The 21,239-nt window shown below is 33.3% G+C and overlaps 1 protein-coding gene across 2 annotated transcripts; it reads right to left on the reverse strand.

Annotated features, from left to right (window-relative positions):
* Window positions 1-291: 291 nt before the first annotated feature.
* ACTR6 (actin related protein 6) lies at window positions 292-17,032 on the reverse strand. Of its 2 annotated transcripts, none has more exons than XM_036891399.2 (11): window positions 16,893-17,032; window positions 15,744-15,861; window positions 15,166-15,234; window positions 14,138-14,261; window positions 12,853-12,988; window positions 12,705-12,761; window positions 10,252-10,350; window positions 10,078-10,156; window positions 5,162-5,333; window positions 3,543-3,621; window positions 292-909 (listed from the first exon to the last, which is right to left on the reverse strand). In XM_036891399.2, the coding sequence occupies exons 1-11, from the start codon at window positions 16,958-16,960 to the stop codon at window positions 780-782; spliced, it is 1,131 nt and encodes a 376-aa protein (XP_036747294.2). In that variant the 5' UTR covers window positions 16,961-17,032; the 3' UTR covers window positions 292-779. The 2 variants fall into 2 exon arrangements, with proteins under 2 accessions (XP_036747294.2, XP_036747293.2); XM_036891398.2 differs by having other exon boundaries at window positions 3,543-3,681.
* Window positions 17,033-21,239: the final 4,207 nt, after the last annotated feature.

Below are 21,239 nucleotides of genomic sequence, written 5' to 3' on the forward strand. Positions count from 1 at the left end.
TGAATGTCACTGTCGGCTGTTTCCTTAAATTGAAAAGCTGTAGCCTTTGATGATTTACTACTCTTATTGTGGGTTATATAAGAATTTTAAAAACAAAACACTAACACTTATATCAAGAGTTTTTGAACAACCCAAGTTAACTTCAAATTTCTTTTCATCCTAAAAAACACTACAGTATTTTTGTGAGTGAAATAATACATTTTTGTTACCATTAATGACAAAAAAAACTAAATGTGGCTTTAGTCTCCATCTTTTCACTTACTCGTAGTAAAAAATAAACACATTTAAGAGTAGTCTTTCCAACTTTACTATGTATAAATAAAAATGACAATTTTAAAAATTAAACACTTAGTTCTAAAAGAGAGAAAACATAGCAGCCAGAAAACACTTTGGCCAATTCTGAGTCATAGTCACACAAAACTACCCTCCAAGGAAAAATTATTAGTGAGACAGTTAAGTTTGTGCTTTTAGACATGAAGAATTACATTAAAAATGCATTCACTCTTTCGTCTTCTAGTGAAAAATAAGTTACTCTCTGAAAGAGTATTAGCATTGTTATAGTAGTCTAGTTCCTAAATGAAAGTATGGGTTAAGTTACAGTTTACTGTAATAATCTAGCTAGGAAACCTTTGAAAATTAGCCATGGATCAATGTATTTACATAAATTCAATACTTTATCTTAGGATGAAAGGTAACACAGGTCCTAATCTCCTTAAAAAGAACTATAAAATTAAACCTTTCAGTCACAATCAGTCAAAACTTTCCTTCATAAAGATTTCTTAAATATCAAATTTCTCTTCACAGATGCTATGTCCATTTTCTTCATAATCTTCTCTTGTTACTACCATATCTTCAAAATCATCATTCTCTGATATCAATTTTCCACCTTCCCAGGCATAAGTAATTGGGCTGAAATAAATGAAACCAGATAATTTTACAGAACTGCAATAGAAAAACATTAGTAACTAAAATGTGGCAATCTCTACCTAACTTGATTTAACAGAAAATTATTTCAAGTGTAAAAATAAGCATATGAGTAAAGCAAACTCATAAAAAAAGGAACCTTGGTCACCACTACACGTTTTTATCTGCCCATGCCCTGAATTTATAGACCCTCTACATCTAATAAAAAACAAGAATACCAGCAAAAGATAAAAAACACATAAAAGGAAAAACACTACCATAACAGTCTAAATTATGTATGTGACAAAGATATGTCATCTTGTTAATTTGGATAGCCACCCATGAAATAGCTATTATAACTCCCATTTCATAGATTTGTAAAATGAGGCTTAGAGAGGTTAAATGGAACTTGGATTTAGCCCAGAACTGTTTTCACACAATCTGCATGTTTGTTGCTATACTTTGTTGCCTCAAAATTAAAACATAGTGAATGATAAACATATATATATAGAGTACACAGAAAACAATGAATGACAGTTACATGGTTGGACATAGACAATAAATAAAATTAAGAGTACATAAAACATTTAGTTTGGTTTTATCTACAACCAAGGTTATACAAAGTAATAAAGTATATACTTTATACTTGGTTATGACAATTCTATTTCTATGTTCCTATCCTCTAATTCAGTTTCAAATCAGAAAAATGATAAAGTTATTGTTCCTTATTGTATCTACTGTATTTCCTAACCTTAAAAAAATATATGCAGATCTGCAATGAAGATCTGACTAATAAAACAATAAAATCTATTTCTGTGGATTCTGTGGCCTGAATATGTGCATGACTTGCATTCAAAATGCAGGATAAAAATCCAGTATGCTTCAGAAACAGAAGGAACAAAATAGCAATAGACTCATGGACACTAAGAAGAGGCTAGTGGTTACCAAGGGGGAGGGAGGGATTGGGGTGGGAGTGGGAAGGGAGAGTGAAGGGGATAAGGGGGCATAATAATTTGCAATCACAATGTAAGTTGGTCACAAGGACAGTAGAACAACACAGAGAATACAGTTAATGATTCTGTAACATTTTACTATGTTAATAGATAGTAACCACACTAGAGGGGGTAAGGATTTAATAATATGGGTAACTGTTGAACCACTGCCTTATATATCTGAAACCAACCTAAGATTGTATATCAATGATACTTTAAAAAAAAATCCAGCATGCTTCATACTCTAAAAGAGTATATGAACATTAATGCTGATAAAAATCATTCCAATATCTAACAGTTGTTCATTTTTATCTGTTAGAAAATTAAATGATCAGATGAGGGCCTTTAATTAACTACAACTGATTTTGAAAAGTTCTACTTTCACTTTAAAACAAAACTCTCAAATTAAAAGTCAGGGATACAGGGTCTTGTTTGCACCTCTGCCACTTATGATTGCAGTGGAGGTAGAGGGTGTTATTTAGATATATTTGGTAAGAGCACCTAACTCTAGATACAGAGAACTGAGTTTAGTCTGGTCACTGCTATTAACTTGTTATAAAGTCTTTGCCAAGTCATGAGCTCTTGTTTTTTTATTTACAAAGTAAGAACATTAAACAGGATCATCTATAACCCTTTGTTACAGCTCTAAAATGCTATCTTAATTTTTTTTTTTACTATAGTGGAAATGAACACATCTGTTTTTTTCATAAAACAGGATAGGGAATAGTGTTGAATTAAAAATATAGTTAAATGTAAGTTTATTTAAAATACAAGTGTTCCCCAGCTTTCTAAAGTTTACATTATGCCACTTTGCTTTATGAAAAAGTGACATTGGTACCTATTTTCATTAACTGAAAAAACTGAAGAGGACTTTTGCTTTTATGAAAAAAAGTGAAGAGTGAAAATAGCGTTTAATGTCAGTTTTACAGTGAGCCATTGCAGAGACAGCACGCATCCCAAGAAGCAAGGGTAGTCCACTAAGCTCTTTCCCTGCAAACTACACTCAGCATCTCAGCATTAAGCTGCCATAGCTCCGAACTGTGTCTGTGAGCTGCTGTGCATTATCTTGACTTATTTTTTTGGGTCTGGGAACACTAAAAAATGTTTCCGTATTAATTAATGCTAATTGCTTCTTCACTTTACTCCATTTCAGCTTACAAAAAGTTTCACAGGAACATTCTTTCAGATAGGAAACCTGTATTTAAAATTAGTTTAAAAAATTCCAAAACAATATATATATAAACTGACATATCTTAGTGGTTTAATTTTAAAATTTCTATTCTTGATAGAAACTGTCAAGAAATGATACATCTCATAAAATCAGAAATTATAACCTCTTCGCTTTTGCCTGTAAAAATTTCTTAGGAACGAGGACTGACTGACTGTTTTTTGATGTGATCTTACGTTATGAGCACCCATTATATACCAACCGTTATGGCTGGCACTTTACATACTTCATCCCATTTAGTCCACTGAAATGTAAGGTTTATCATTTAGAGAAATTCTTGAGAAAAGGAAAATGAGAATCCCCAAGGTGAAAGAAACCTGCTAATGTGTTAGAACCAGGCCTTAAACTCACGTCTGCCTATATACTGCTTTATCTACAAAATGACTTCGTGTTTTGTTTCTGTATCAGCCAACACTTACTTTTCAGGCAGCACAACAGAAACATCGTAGTCTGTTGGAGTGAGACATCGAACTTCTGAGTAAACCCGATCTCTAAATCCTGGAAAAAGGGAATTTCCTCCTGTCAAAACAATGTTCTTAAAAAAATGTGGCTGCATTTCTTTAAGAAAAAAAAAGAGAAAAGGAAGAAAACAGGCATTAAAAACTTTGTTTCTCTCTCTGGAAGAGGGGGATGAAGATTTAGTTAAGATGAATTAGATTACAATTACTGGCTGGGAAACCATATAATTTTTTATAACCATTTAAATTATAATTTATAATTTCCAAGATTTTATAATGAGATTATAGTTTACACAAATAGAAACATTAAACAGTGAAATATGACCTCATAGATCTTTAAATTTCTTTTAAAGGCTAATAGGTAAAAGGGCTGAACTAATGGCCTCTTACTATGTACACGTTTATTATATACCCATGTATACTCTTTTATACATAAATGAGTAACATTCTAGTAGCAGACATTTGATAATTATATTTGTTAGTCTCTAAAATGGAGGGGGTCTTTCTACAGGCTGAGATAGTGAGCTACTTTAAGGCTGAAAAGGAAGTTGTGACATTTTAACTTGGGAGCCCAAATTTCCATGTTATGTCACTGAGACAGACATACTTATTGTACAATACTTATATTTGATAGTAAAAATTACTTATAATCTATACTAATATTTAAAGAAAGGATCTAATGTTCTACACTCATTGAAGTTATATGATGTATAAAGTTATATGTTTAAGTGCCATATGGTTAGCCAGTATTAAAAGCCTACTAAGCATCACTGGGAAATCTATCAGAATTAATAGGTACTGGCCATCCCACCTAATGCTTCTGTTCAGAGTTCATCATATTGACAACCGAGTCTCATGGCATAAGTAATGAAGTACAAAATGTTGTATACATTATGACTGTAACTATATAAAATACAAAATTGAGATTAATATGAAATAAAATGAAAATATTTGTAAAGTAATTATATTAAGGTAATGGTATTGTGTGACTTTCTTTTTTATTCTTTTTTTTAAATGGGAGGAAAGGACATTGCATGTGTTAGATTTTCTCCAATGCCTACACTGTTCCTTATGAAGTAGGGATACACAGTTCAGATATAAAAAGCACTCTAAAACCATATAAAATTTAGTTTAATTATGCTTCAGAAAAGCCCAGTCATCACTGCGAGCACCATACATCAACTTCATTAAAATAAACTTCCTGTATATTAGTCCAAATAGAACAAACCAGTCTCAAGAGCTAAAACCCATCAAATTATTAAATTATAAATTGCTATTCTGTGAAAATTGGGTGAAATTAAAACTTTTCTTAAATGGATATGGCTATTTAATACTCATGGAGATGAATTTTTTATAGTTTAAATCGACCATATGGCTTTCCCTATATCAAATTTATAATCTAGGACCAATAAAGTAAGAATTATTCAAGTTCATTATGGGATATGGACATCTCTACAAATAAAACAGACTTGCTGCTTACGTGAAATTATTTAGAAAGAACAGATGACTTCTCTAGGATTCACAGAGCTTATGATTTAAAAAAAGATACATCATTACTTCTCAATACTGTATTTATATACCTTCAGGTAGGTTCTGAATTGAATAGACAATAGCTTCTGGGATACCCATTTCTTGAATGCCTATATCAGAAGGATTAAAGAGTATTTCTGGAACAGCAAATCTCTCATTAGCCAGGCGAAGAATTTGTTCCCCAGATTTATATTTTCCACTTAACACCATCTCTTCCCTTGGCTTAAAGAAAAATAAGATAAAAAGTTCAAGTTATATTATCTTATATGTTAGACGTTAGATAACATTTAGTAATATGTAACACTAACATATTAACCATGTTTTGGAATTTTCAGGATACCCCAAAGTTAGAAACATGTGGCCTTCTTCCTGTTGCGTTAATCACACAAATAAATAATTGCTGACTCTAATATAGCTATTTCCCCAAAGATGATCTGGCATTATTCCACACATTTTAAAACAGAAAGAAAAGGAGAACAGAGGAGAGGGAACTTCCTTATTTATCTATAATCATAGATGATTTCAGTTTCTAGAGAACAAAGACATATTGTAAATAAAAAAACATTTACTATAACTTATGTTTCTACCACCATCTACTTTCACTCCCCTATTTTAAATGTTTATTAGACACTGTGGCTCTATCAGGATTTCCCCTTTCCCTTGTGCAAAAAGCCTACACCTTTAAATTTCTTTATTATTTATTCAATCTCTATTCAAAAACCAGTTTCCAACTGATTTAAAACAATACATAGACTTCATCACTGAAATTCTGTTATTATCTGTTAACCCGCCCATTCTGTGAGCTGTGTTCATGAAGAGGTCAGAAAAAATAATCTTCAATAATTCCACATCATTAAAATAATGGCCCCTCTCAGTTTTACTAAAAATCCTCAACTCTTTTAGGTTCAAGACATTCGTTTCAGTTGACTTAAATATGCAATTTTCCTCCCATTACAGAGTATATCCCAACCCTTTGTATAAGTATAAAAGTATAATATATGAAAAGAAATATTAATCATTTATTTTTAAAGAGTAATATATATGACAAATGTTACAGATTCCTTAATATTATCAATCATCTACTTTCTGTTCATATTTCAGCTTCCTCAGAGAGGCTTTTTCCTGAAATAAAAGGTCCCTCCATTATTCTCTGCTATCACTCTATCTTATCCCTTTTGATCTATATTGTTCATCATTGTTCATTATCCACTACCTAGCATAGCATACTACCCAGTACACAACAAATATTCAATAAATTCTTAAGTAATGGCATGTAAGCCAATAATGGGCTATTCATTATATTAGACATATTACATACATTACCTCATTTGAACTCTTACATAACCTGTAAGGTAGGCATAATGATGTAACTGGGCTTGTCAAGGTTACATGACTTGCCTGAGATCGTTAGTCTAATAATCAAAAGTACATGCGACATACTCCTTCTACTACATTGCCTCTCTTACCTGGATATGAATGACTCCAATTCCTATCATTTGGAAATTCCATGCTCAAAACATTATTTTTAAATGAAAATATTCAAAAATCACACAATATTCACAATGCTCTAGGAAGAACAAGGAAAACTACTTTTAACTCAATTAAGCTATTACAGCACCAAAGACAGTATTACTCCTCCACAAAATATCCTTCCTTCTCAGGCAGAATGAAAATATTTCCTACAAATTCATTTAAAAATTATATTGGCATCAGTTTAAAGGATATAACTCATTAAAGTAACCTGAGACAGATGCAAACTTGGAGAATTTCAATTGACAAAACATTAGAGATTATCTACAGTCTATAACCCTGATTTTACACAAGAGGATCATGTGACTTTCCCAGGATCAAATACCTAACCCTAACTAAGGGAAAGAGCCAGAACTAGATATTCTTGTTAAATGCTAGCTGTAAAGCCATTAAATGTTATTACTATGTAATGTGGAATTACAAGTAGTTTCTGTTTTTAAAAGTACAACTCCAAAAAGATTGTTTGACACAGACAAAAAATGAAGAAATTTATTATAAAGGCTGCTGGGAGTTGCTATTTTAATCATAGCCATGATTACTGGAAAGCCCTCATAAATTTCATTCTGGTACCATGAAAAAAATGGTCAGTTTAAATTACAATGGCTGTGCAGCAAGTGGTACTGTAATCATTATTTATGAGGGCTATTTTCTTGATGTAGGTCAGTCAAGCGTGTTACTCTTTAGCAGGCATCTTCTTTCTCATGAGATAAAACTTGAATTTCTATCAATTGTAATCAGCAATGATATTACAGACCTTGTTATTGTTACTGTCTTCAGTACTAAAAAAATCAAGGTTGTAACTTTTTCCCAAGTGCTTAAAAAATATTCTTGAATAATCTGTCAAAGTTCAAGTTCTAACAACATGCTAAGTATAGGGCTCTGAAATAAATACTTTTTTTCATTTTATGTAGATTTTTTTCTAATTTCATATATATCAGCTCTTATCAAAGTTGTTGCATATCAAGCAACAAGGAAAACAAGTTAGTCAAGTAGTAAATTCAAAATAATACATTGTAGGATACATCCTAACATGTACTAAACAAGCTCTTTCTAAATCTTAAAAAATATTAAGCTATACACACGATTTAACATGTATTTTGAATAAAGTATAAATTTTAACACTGACAAAGTAAAGATTAAACCATTATTTTTGAAATAGTCAATGGTAACATTCCATAATTTGGCAAAAGTCCAGTCCAACCCACTCTGTCCACTTAATTGATACTAAAGTACATAAGTAACAGGGAGTCTATACTGAAGCACAGTCCATAACTATCCATGAGCAGACAGTGTTACCAAGGTCAAATGCCAGCAAAAGAGCTGTAGACAATACAATGTAGTTTCTGCCTTTTTTCTCCAAAGATGATCAGTTAAACAATGGTTGACTGGGAGAATAACCACACCTCTGCTCGTGCTCACTGCGCAAAGTGCAGGTTTCAGAAAACAAGGCTTATGATTTGGCAAGAAGGAAACTAGCAGTGTTTAGCAGATAATGTCCAATAAACTGATGGGTTGTCATTTGCAGGGTAGGAGAGAATTATGTTTTTTTTTTAAAAAAAGCAAGATTTCCAAACCTAGTTGACAGTCCATCTGGAAAGTATTTTTTCTTTAAGATTAAGTTTCCAAACTTAAGCATTTCTAGGGACAGGAACTGAGAACCTGCACACAAAGTGTTTTTCAAGTGCCCCAGGTGGTTCCAATGATTAGTCAGGTTTGCAAAAATTGGGAATCATGGAGACTTTCCTCAGGTTCCATCCCTGTAGACATACATATTAGTTTATCTCCATTAACTCTGTACAGTGTGCCATGAATTCTCCATAAGAAGCTTTATATCACTTAAGTGTTTTAATCAGCTACATGAGGATGGTCTGTCTATATTAGGAATAGTTATCCTTGGCTGGTAAGGAAAAAAGTACACCATCCATATCCGAAGCAGGACCTGGGCTTCCAGCCTTTCTCCCCAGTTCATGTCTAGACAACTTGATACCATTTTCAATTCCCATGTGTGAAAGCCAGCCTAGGTTCTTCCACAAGGGTCTAAGGACATTAAAGGGTGATTTCAATTTTATAAAGCTCTGGGTATACTATCTGGTTATGAATACCGATGGACTGTGCCTCATTAACTTAATTCTCAATTCTAATTTGCATTTGACCTCAATAATTTGGCCAAAAAAAAATTGTATATAAAGACTAGCGGTTACCAAAAGGGAAGGGTGGGTAGAGAGGGAGGGAGAAGAGGATTGAGGGGTATTATGACTAGTACACATGGTGTGGGGAGGAGTCATGGGGAAGACAGTGTAGCACAGAGCCGACAAGTAGTGAGACTCTGTGGCATCTTACTACACTGATGGACAGTGACTACAATGGGGTATGGGGGAGACTTGATATGGGTGAATGTAGTAACCACATTGTTTTTCATGTGAAACCTTCACAAGAGTGTATATCAATGATACCTTAATTAAAAAAATTATATAAAATCCATGTATCCATCTACCAGTTTAATGCAACTTTACAGATAAGTTAACACTCCCCATGTAAATTTGGTGTTATCATTCACATAGTTTTATATTTTCTTTCATATGCTCATGTATTCCTAAACAAATTATTATTCCATACAGCCTGAAACTATATATATCCTTCTAAAACTTTAGATATCATTGTATTAGATGTTTAACACAGATGTTTCTGAGATTTATCCATGATAATCGTGAAGCTCTACTTCATTTTCATTACTACTTATTTTAGTAATATGACTATGTCAAAATTTATTTGTTCTTCTTCCATTACTGGATATTTAGGTGTTTTCCAATTTTTCACTCTTGTAAAATACACTGCAATGAATGACACCATGTTTACTTGAGCAAATATGCTTACATTTCTGACTAGATTTTTAACTTCCCAGCAGTGCTCATCAGGTCAGTAACTAGAAGGGCAAACTTCACATTTACCCAAGCACAAAACTGATAGTTCATCTGAGCTGATAAAAAGGAAGGAGAAATTATTTTAACATTCATGATAAACTTCTCAACACTTTGGAAGTGCACCGGATTTTGCCCTACTACTATCTGCTCGTATCAGATAAAACATGAGTAAATTTCAGGTCAACTATGTCAATAATTCTCACAACAGGCAAATAAGCATTCCAACTGGATTTAAACTTATTCTTAAGTAAACCAAAAAGCATTAGCCATAATAGAGGTTAGCCATTTATCTCCAGGTTTGTCTCAAGTGCTATCATTAGGGTGATACCACTGACTGATGGTTCTTCTAAATAACTTCAGTGAGGTATTTTGTAATCATTCATACACTTGTGCCTGGAAATGGCCACCACGATGGCAGCTGTCAACAACTGTACGACTCCACCAATCCCAGCTGGATGCTTTTCAAATCTGACTGAAGGGGTCACTTAAATGTCACTGAGGGTTTTTTTAATTACCTTACAAAAGCCCTTTTTAATTGTACTGAAGTCAGGCAAAACATAGTCTATCATTACTGTATTTTCTTCTCCTTTCAATCTGGAAAACACAATAGAGACTTATGAAATATTTTAACTATGTGCAACATTACCCAAGAATCAACTTTCTGATGCTTAGATTACCATTATACATACTTTGCAATGTCCATATCTCTATAAAAATCCTGGGACACGTAGCATACATCTTCTTTTACTTGATTTATCACATGTGTTTCATCCATAACATGTAGCTGCCTAAACAGAAAAATTATAAAATTTGAAATAGAAAATTTTTAAATATAACTTAAAATTATCATTTAAAATCTCTTTTCTAGAATTAAATTTTTGAGGAACTGATTTTTTCAATACTAAATATTAAATTCTTGAATGTGGAAGATATTTTTAACTTTATGTAATACATTTCCACTATCTTATTTAATCTTCACATTACCTCTCTGAGGGCAAAGTCTACTTTGCAGAAGGAAACTGAAAACAGAGGTTTTAACTGGTAAGGTTTACCCAATGAAAGAGCAAACATTTTCCCTCAGTGACTCTGAATAGAATCTTATTAAAATGCCTCAACTTTTTGCCCTTTCTTTTTCAATTATAGGAGTATTATGAGTCAGCATACAGTGCCTGCATATAGTAGATGCTTAATAAATATTTGATGAGTGAATCAAAGAAAACAAAGGCTTAATGCAGAAAATAAAGGTTTTTAAAATGTGAGATTTCCTTTTAATATTTTTCTCTGCACATAGCTCATATACACTACGTTTACCTTTTATGTTTTAAACTTAACCTTATCGCATGAACATTTTCTTATGCTATTATCCTTTAAAAATGAATTTTTTTTACTGCCTTAAAATATTCAATCAGAGGGATTGATTAAAATGTGTTTATCAATGTTCCTAATGTTGAAAAGTTTAGATTAGGGAGAAAAGATACTAGTGTTATTATCATGGACTTTGGAACCAGAGACTTAGGTTTAATCACAACTTAGTAACCAAGTTACCTCTTTGGGACTCAATCTTCTCAACTCTAAAAAGATAATTAAGATAACTGACTTAACACAGTAATGAGAGGTAAACAATTATAATCATACCTGTGAAGTGTTTAGCATAGTCCCTATATTCAATAAATAAAAATCATTATTATTGTTTCTGTCTTTTTGCTTTCCTTATGACAAACATCATAACACACCACATTTTTACCTTCTCCAAGACACTATTTACCAGAGAACAAAACATGGTAATTAAGCTATGACAATTCTAAGGTACTAATGATTGCAAGATTCACCTCAATTTCAGAGGTTAAAGGTGAAAAAGTACAATTCAGAATCAATGAAATATGTACATATATATATTTAGGTAGCACAAAGGAGCTCCTTTGGAGTGATGAACTAGTTCTATATATTGATTATGGTGGTATTTACATGAATGTATGCATGGGATAAAGTCACACAGAATGACACACATGAATGCATGCAAAAAATGGTGAAAACCTAGTATGACCTGTAGTCTGGTTAACAATAATGCACTAGTGTCAATGTCAACATTTTGATATGGTACTAATTACATAAGATAGCACTAAGGGTACACGGGGCTCTACGTACTATTCTTCAAACTTCCTGAGTCTATTATTATTTCAAAACAGAAAGTTTTCAAAAAATATATGAAAGCTGGGTGGGATGAGGGCTAGGGAGTGATGGCTAAGGGGAGTCGGTTTCTTTTTTGGGTAACAAAAATATTCTAAAAATGTTCTAATATACTAAAAACCACTGGAACTGTATGTTTTAAATGGGTGAATTGTATGTATATGAACTGTATCTCAATACAGCTGTTAAAAAAAGTAATGGCACACCTGACAGAATAAAGAAGTAAATGGAGGGAGGAGAGATAGAAGGAAATGTAGGTTCACTTATTTTCTGGTATAACAAAGAGAGGAGGTAAGAGATGCTACAGTATACTACCTATATTCATATATACATAGTTATCATACATAGGTAACATAGCAAGAATTGAAATTAAAGAATTCTAGTACATTTCTAAGCAAAATAAAATAAAAAATAATAGCATAAATAAAATTCAGGAGGTAAGAGAAGAGTTGCAAGGTGGCTAATTACACATATTTCTCATCTTTAACAGTGGATAATCAACTAAGATTAGTTAATCCAGAAACAGAACTATTAATATATTATTAAAACTTATAGAGATTAAAATAATTAAAGGTAAGTATAGTTCAAATATTACACTTTCTGTGGAGTGGAGCTGACATGAGAGATGGAAAGGAGAGGGAAAGATTTATTTTCCTTTCAGACCCTTAAATACATTTTTATTTTGCTTTACAATGTATGTGTACAATATTTACAATTTTAAAATGTTATTGATATATTAAACTTCCTAGAACTTGCCAATTTCTATATGCTGGACATTACCATTTTATATGCCAGAGAACTTTTAATTTGAATATCATCAGTAGTTATATATGTGATAATGTTTCTAAAGTAGTAATATAGAATTGCCACCTGAATTACAACTGAAGTTAAGAAATAATTTAAAAATTTCATCTTCAGCACCCCATCCTCTCAAAGAATCAAAGCTAAATATTACCTGTAAGATATGATCTCCTTTAGATGATTGGTTAGGAGTTTTCCTCCCACATTTATCCTAAAAAGGGAGAATTCAAATCTGTCAGTTTATCACACATTTCATTCAGTTTTATCCTAGGAAATAAAATTAAAATTAAAATGCAGCTCACCGAATAATTGCTTCTTTTTTCTTTTTACTTCTACAATAAGGAACTATATGTGTAAAGGAATATCCACTGTCTACAATGATACAGCATAATTCGGAAGGGTTATCTCGGAAATACCTATGTGCACTAAGAGCTCCAGCTATTAAAAAAAAAAAACATTAGAAAAACACATTAAGTAAAAGTACAATGAACTGAAAGCAATAAAGAAAGGTAGAAAACTAAGGCAAGCACAAAGAAACTTCATAAGAAATATGTTCATTTAAAATAATATTTGCAATTCTGTCACAAACTTCGCAGTGTTTAAACTTTAAAACATCACAATTTTGTGGTAAATATGAGAAAAACTGAACAATTTTCAAAAGTAACATTCATTTCATAGCTTATAAAAATTAATCTAATAGTAGATAATTTTACTGAGCATTTATTACACACACGGGGTACTATTCTAAACTATTTATGAGTGTGTGTTTTAATCCTCATAACAATTGCATTTTACAGATGAAGAAAATGATGCATGGAGAAGTTAAAATAACATGCCTTAAGTCACCATTAGAAAGTAATAGAGCCAGGCCTCAAACCTAGGCGGTATGTCTAGAATAGCCTATTTCTCTAGATCAGAACTACTGACATTTTGGGCCAGAGAATTCCTTTTTTGGGGGGCTATCCTGTGCGTTATGTTTAGCAGCGTCTCTGACTTCTATCCACAGTTGCCAGTCACACCCTCCCAGTTTTGACAACCAAAACTGTCCCCAGACATTGTCAACGTCCCCTGAGGAACAAAATCCCCCTCCGTTGAGAAAAGTGTTATAGAGATTATGTTATTAACCACTATAGTATGCTGCTGCATATACAGACTTAAATTCTGCAAGCTACATATGTGGATAGTTTCATTGTACAGTCATGTATTATAATTCTAGCCTCTAATAAAGTTACTTTCAGAATATATTTACAGATTTTCCACACATCGGCAGCCTAAGCTATTAACACTATTTCAATAATAATAACAATAGTGAACACAGTGACAGAAAAGATAACTATCTGGGAAACAATAATCTTTTCAGAGATTGGAAATATGTGGCTACTAGCTTCATTAGGGAGAAATATCATTTTAGTAAAAAGATAAATTGAGAGAAGTTTGACTAGGGAATTTCTAAGGGCCCATTTAGTTTTTAAATTCCATGTTTTATTTCCTTCAAATCTAATTGTCACCCAATATTCTTGGATTTTAAGTGTTTCTTTAACATACTGATATCCATATCAACATAATTTAATCAAAATCTTAACTCACCATTTACTCTTAATACTGCTTGGAACTGGTATTCCTCAAATAGAATTTCATTCATTGATTCCTGAATTGAGGTGAAGTTAAAATATGGTTCTGTGATAATAATATTAGTATCTAAAAAATCAACCTATGAGAGAGAAAAGAAATCCCAAAAGTTTTAGCAGTTTGTAGCTATAATTATATAAACAGTTGTTTTCATATACAAATAAATTTATTTAATTCTCACAATAATCCTGGAGACATGTCTTATTATTATCACCATTTAATAGATGAGTAAATTGAGGCACTGAAAAGTTGAGTAAGTTACTAAAGTTCATATAACTAGTGACTGACATAGCTGGGAGTTGAACCCAGGAAGTCTGGTTATAGAATTCATGCACTATACTAAATTTTAACTCTTAATGGTAGCATTAATAAAATGGTACTGCCAAAATGTTTAAAGATAACTATGCAAAAGTTATGTATAACTACAAGCATTGGGGCTGTTGTTATTTTATTAAAAGTGAAAAAGCCAGAAGCTTTCAGGATATTTAATGTTTACACAATTCTCTCCCACATACTCTTAAGAGGCATTAAAATCTGAACACTCTCAGTATACCTAAAGTCACGTTATAGACATTAAAAACACAAAATTCACACACTAGAAAAGTTGCACATTCAGATATGTAGGTAAAAATATTTTACCATAAAAATAAAAATGAGATACAGAATTGGTTTAATAATAGAAATATTAATTAAAATTTTAATCTTTATTTCATATAAACTTTCTCTTCTCAACCTCAAATTCCACCCCAAAATGGAAATCTTACTCACTTGCAAAAGTTATGAATGTTGATGGTAATATCAAATCACATTATTATATATAACTGTATTACATAATATTTAGAAAAACAAGGCTAAGCACAGTATATGAAGTGACTTAAATATACAGTAGAAACATTTAAAAATTCATAAATCTTGAAATATGTTCTAACTTTCCTTTTGAATTAGACATAGAAATAGAAATTTGAATACATACTCCATTTTGTTACCTGATACATTTCTTTTCCAAAAAGGTAATCCCAAACTTGTCTTTGAACATCCCAATTCACCAAGTAACCCTAAAAAAGTCGTGTTTTTATAAAATTATCAACAATATTTGAACTTTTAAAAATAAGATTAACATATTCTAAAACACTGATTTCTATCTCTTTACCTTTGCCAGTCTACTGCTGTTTGAATTTCAAAGCCATTAAATTGGTATGTTTTTTTCCTTTTAAAAGTGCAAAAAATTACAAATACAAAAAATAACCAAAATTTCAAGGGTTCAAAAGATACACCAATATGTAAAGATGCCTCTCTATACTTATTTTCTTTAATGTGTTCACCTCATTTAGCCTTAACATGAATAAGTAAAATTTAATACCCACAATCAGTAACTAAATCATGGTCATTTATTTTTAACAAGACAATTGAATTTCAATTTTTGGTTTTAATAAGATCCTAAAACTTAAATAACTTTTTCTCAGAGACCTAAAAATGTTTTCATACATATAAAATCTTACACATACATTTAAAAAGTATCCTTAAATTTAGATCTATAATGCTAGAAATAACATAATTGGGTTACCTTCTGAAAAGGAAGGATGTAAAAGAGTCCAGAAGGGTCCTTTATTTCATCTATCTGGTTTGCAGTAAAAGTTTTAAGACGTGCTGTTTTTGACCTGAACTGACAGTTAGGAATAACCCTAGAAACAAAGAAACAAATTCTATAATTATTCCCTAAACACCTGGTTTCTAAAAATACATTTAATTAACCCTCACCATCGATGTCAAAACATGTCCAAAACCAGTGTTTCTCATTCTGTCTTCAAATAATAAAAATACTTTTTTTCTTTTTAAGGATGTAACATACACTAGATTCTATACTGGTTCATCTTTCTGCAGCCATCCTCAAGAAATCCTCACAGTTGGGTACTGAGTTTGCCACTGCACAGATGAAAACCGGAGCTTAGGTAAAGTTCCTGGTCTCTCTGGTTTTAAACCTCTAATTTATTCCTTGGGTAATTGATACAGAATTGCTGTGTCAAAGTAAGAACAGCGATACACACTGCCAAAATTGTTTCCAGAAACTAACAATTTACATTCCTCTTAAAAAAAGGTGGAAGACAGGAAAAGAAAAAAGAAACGTTTTTTGAATGTGATAGAAGAAAAGCGTGTCTTTTAATCTCCTTATTCTTTATTAAAACATGTACTTTATGAATGCCACCGTAGTATTTCTGTTTAACTGACTCTAGTCAACTGGGGCAGCCACTGAGACTTCGAAGGCTTTAGGCACAAAGCCTTCGAAGTCTCCAGCCACTAAGACAGTAGTTTCACTTCCTGGAGTAATGGAACCCTTTGGGAATTTGATGAATGCCATCCATGATCGTGTCTCCAAGAAAATGTATATACACACGAAATGCTGCCCTAAGAGTTCATGAACTTTTTGTTCAGACTCCACTATGAGGAATTTCTTCTCTAGAAGCCTATTTCCCGGAGCTATTTTCAGTAAAGAAACGAAACACACGTCCCACTTTGGGCCCGCGGTGTCAAAAATTAACACCCAAATCTCACCTCAAAGCATCCCAAACACCCAGCTCCATCCACCCTGACCATCCCTCTGGCTCAGGTTTGGGCCGCGCGGGGGACGGTTGCAGATGCTAATACGGCAAAGTGAAGCTTAGCATGTGAAGCTACTAGGCGTATACGCCTGTCCCTTGAGAAGGCGAACACTTACGAGACGTTTTCATGGCTGTAACCGATTTTGGCGTTGTATGCTCCGTTATCCAGCACTAACGTTGTCATTTTAGATCGAACGGAGATCCTGTTGCTTTCTCTTCCTGATCCTTCTGCTCACGCTCTTTCCGGCACTCTATGGTTTGCATGGGCGGAGCGCAAGGGCGCTTCCGGTTTCCCTTAGCAACTGAGGACGCCGGAAGCCAGAGACCGCGTTGTCGACCTCTTTGTCCGCGAGAGTCTTGCAGTGATTCCAACCTTACCCTGTTTACGTCGTTGCCAGATCCAAGACTGGAAATTGCTTGGTGCTTCTTCGGTATTGTGTATTTGTCCTTTACTCCACAGATTGGCTCGCGCCTGTGTTTAACTCCTGTAGCGAACCAGCTTCGTGTGTGTGTGTGTGTGTGTGTGTGTGCGCGCGCGGGCGCTTGCGTTCGATAATATTGTTCAGATGACGTTTCTTGAAGAATAAAGTGCAAAACTATAATGACTTTTATTGAAGAATAAAGTGCAAAACCATTCACAGCATGGAATTGGGTATGAGGCCTCTTCAGCCTCATTCCCCACCTCTGCCCATCTGACTATAGGATTCAACCACCCTGAATTACAAATACACTGTTTCCATCAATCGCCTTTTTTACTCAAATTCACACTTTTCTCCTGCCTACTTTTTCTCCAGAACAGAATTCTGTGCCTTTCTCGACATCTAACACATTCTCTCTCTCTCTCCATTCCCTTGAAATTAGGTGCTCCTTCTATGTTCCTGTAATTCCCTGGGCTAACTCCTATAAATCATAATAGTAAGGAGAATGAATTTTGGATTGGAATCCAGACTCTGCCGTAAAATGGCTGTGTAGCCTTAGGCGATGAAGATAATAACCGTTAAATCTTACACAGAACTTAATGCATGTGGGTAAACTGTTCTAAGCGTTTTACATATATTAACTAATTTAATCTATATAATTTAAAAAGTAGGTACTATTATTGAAATCAAAGAGATGGTGGTTAATCTCTGCACTCTGCAAACTCCTGGGTCAAATCCTGTCGCTGCCACTAGATGGCTTGGACGACTTGCTTAACCTCTCTAGCCTTAGTTTCCTCGTCTGTAAAATGTAGTAATATAAAAAGAGCCCCTTGCAGAATTGTTTTATGAAGAGTAAGTGATAAAAGTCAAGTACCTGGTAGTAGTAATTATAATCGTCGTCATCACCCTTTTATCATGATCATTATCTGCTAACTTGCATAGACAGCAAACTTCTTCAAGTCATGCACTCTATTCTATTGGTATCTATATCATCAAAAAGTCATTGAATGTGCAAAGTTAATTATGTCCAACTGTAGTCATTCAATTTTCTCTAATTTAATATGAAATTGGTTAAGAGCCCTTACTCCAGACATATAAAAATATTTTATAACTCTTACATCATAGAGAAGCCATCATTTCTACTCATCTCTATCTTCTAAAATATACTCTTTCCATCCTGTTTCTCTTTCTGCTTACCAGCCTTCTTTCACTTAAGTTTCTCTTTTTGCTTTCCTCAACATTTACTGCTCCTCAATCAAAACCATTTTTGTTCTTGACTTCAGCTATCATTAAATACTGAAAAATCCTGAAGCAGAATCTACACCCCAAACTGTAACCTGACTGTTTCTACCCAGATATTCTGAGATAAGCTTATAGGCAACAAATCCAAAACTGAGTCTTATTTCCAGAACTGCTTTGTTCACTTACATTACCAATCTCAATTAATGGAGTACCCCCAAATCCACCGGGCCCAAACTAGAAACTTCAATTACTTTCAACTCCAGTCTTTGACTTAATCTCTGGAATCTTTCCTTGACCTTTCATCTCTACTGATACTGCCTCTCTCTCATTTGAAATGATGCCACTGCCTTCTCAATGCCCCTCTGGCCTCCATTATTTTCTCATTATGATCTGTCCTCTGTATTACCAGCATAATTATTAGCAAATACAATTTTCTGAACCAGAAATCTGATCATCCTCCCCAAATTCACTTCAGAAGTCTTCCATGGCTTGACATTGTCTATTATACATACATTTGCAATCTTATCCCCCTTCAATCCATCTTTATTGTGTGCTGATAAATATTTTAACCACCAGATCTTCAGGAAAAAAAGGCCTGATTTGCAGTGTTTACCACTTTCTGTGGTGTAAATACTGTCACAATGGCTGATTTCAAGCTCTCCTGAACTCACCCAACACTGAACACAGAGTTGGGAAAAGTTGTACACAATTGGTTCTCTTGAGCCATTAGGAGCCAACTTCAGCAAAGACTGTTCAGTAAAAGCTCAGACTATTCACCTCCACACCATGCACTCTACCCTCACAGGTTTTATTTTATTTATTCATTTTTCCCTCGTAGGTTTTAGTGCAAATAATTTCAAGCATGCATTACTTTTGATATATATGTATATTTTGGCAATGTATAATTTTTAATTATTTTTTATTATCGAGTGTATATCACCATGGTTGAACAGTCTCCTTCCCCGTACCCTTACCAACTCCCCTCCCCTTGATAACCACTAGTCACTTCTCAGTGTCTATGAGACTAATGCTGTTTTGTTCCTTCTGTTTTGCTTTGTTTTTATATTCCACAAATAAGTGAACTCATACGGTATTTTGTCCTTCTCCACCTGGCTTATTTCACTGAGCATAATACCCTCTAGATCCATCCATGTTGTTGCAAATGGCAGGATTTCTTTTTTTATGGCTGAAGGCAACATATAATTTTAAAAGTTAAAGATATGAATATATAATAAACATGGGCAACAGACTTTAAGTCTTATTAATGGGTGGACTAGCTTAATACCCTATCTTGTTGGTTCTTGCATTAAAATGAGTTAATAAATCTTCGACACACACTCATATATTTGCATGATAGTCAATGTTTTTAACTTTTTGAAAATTATACTTTGATAAATAGCAATTAACACAAATGCAAATTAATGTAAAATACTGAATTCATGGTGGTTTTGTGGCATCATGTGCTTCCTCAATACAGAAAGAGTAAAGTAGAATTGTTATCAGTATTTTCTCAATAAAAAGATAGTATCATTATTAACGTATGGGTTTCTTTAGTCCTTTTACTTTGAAAATGAATCCCAGTTTTGTTCACATTAGGCCACTTGCCATTCAGAAGCCATGAACTTCTGTCCTTTTTCATAATTGTGTTCCACCTGCCTCAAACATCCTTTCTGCCTAGTGAATCAATAATAATAGCTCCCATTTCTATTGTGTCTGGTACTCTCTAAGTGCCCAACCTGTATTAGCTTGGTTAATCCTCACAACAACCTCATGAAGGTAAATAGCATCCTGGAGCTTTAGAGGTACAATATTTTTCCTATGATCACATAGTTCAAAAGCCATAGGATTGGGTTTCAAATCCAAGTCTTTGCCTTCAAGGTCAGTTCTTTCAATACATTAAACTGACTTATTCTTATCTTTGAAAGGATATCTCCACAGTAAATCCGTCTCTGACTTAACAAGATAGAATAAATCACTCCCTCCTTTGCGTCTTTGTGTACTTATAGCACTGTTTTTAATAACATTAACTAATAATAATAATAATAGCATTTATTAAGAGCTTGCCACGTAGTAGGCATTTTATTGAACATTTCACATGCATAATCTCATTTAGTCCTTGCAAAATTCTGACTTAGATACTATTATCTCCAATAGATAAGGTAATTGAGGCTGACAGAGATCAATAACTTGCCCAGCACAAAATAGCTAAGCTGGCATTTCAGTCTAATGACATAGGTCAAGGTTTATCACTGAGAATCTACCTTCCATGCCAGGCTGTTAACTCTTGGATTGCATGAACAGGTTTTTTATATTTTTTTAGGTAACACTAGATACTTGAATAATGCCTAGTTTATAGCACATGATTAATGTTAAGTGAATATATATCCACCCTCCATATCTCTTTTCCCTTCTTCAAAAAGGGCAAGGTTGTTGGGCTATACGTAAACTACCCTCTTCCCCACACATACCCACATTTCTTCCTGATACATTCCCCACAGGTAGTGTAATTTCTTTTCCTCTTTTACACATCACTGGGTGGTCATTTTCACCTCTGAAAAATGTTGGTTTGGGCGTGGAGCTGCAGAGATGTAATAGTTGTCCTTGCTATTTCAGCAATTTCCTTCCTTCTTATAGAAATTTTCAAGTGAAATTTTACATACTTACTTCTTTAGATACAACCACCTAGTGAGGTGGTAAGGATATTATTAATCTATTTTATAGATGATTAATGAGGTTAAAAGTAAGGAAATTATTTTTTCCAGGTTAACACAGCCAGAAAATACAAGAGCGAGGACTTAATTT

This window comes from Manis pentadactyla, chromosome 10 (assembly GCF_030020395.1).
Source record: "Manis pentadactyla isolate mManPen7 chromosome 10, mManPen7.hap1, whole genome shotgun sequence".
Classification (NCBI taxonomy): Eukaryota; Metazoa; Chordata; class Mammalia; order Pholidota; family Manidae; genus Manis; species Manis pentadactyla.

What these genes read in the sequence shown, in the direction of transcription:
- ACTR6 (XM_036891398.2), bottom strand. Translation starts at nt 16,960, where the DNA reads ATGACAACGTTAGTGCTGGATAACGGAGCATACAACGCCAAAATCGGT. An exon ending in AAGGAGATCATATCTTACAG is followed by an intron (nt 10,351 to 12,704) that starts GTAATATTTAGC and finishes TTTTCTGTTTAG; the next exon opens with GCAGCTACATGTTATGGATG. An exon ending in AATTCAGAACCTACCTGAAG is followed by an intron (nt 3,682 to 5,161) that starts GTATATAAATAC and finishes TTTTTCTTAAAG; the next exon opens with AAATGCAGCCACATTTTTTT.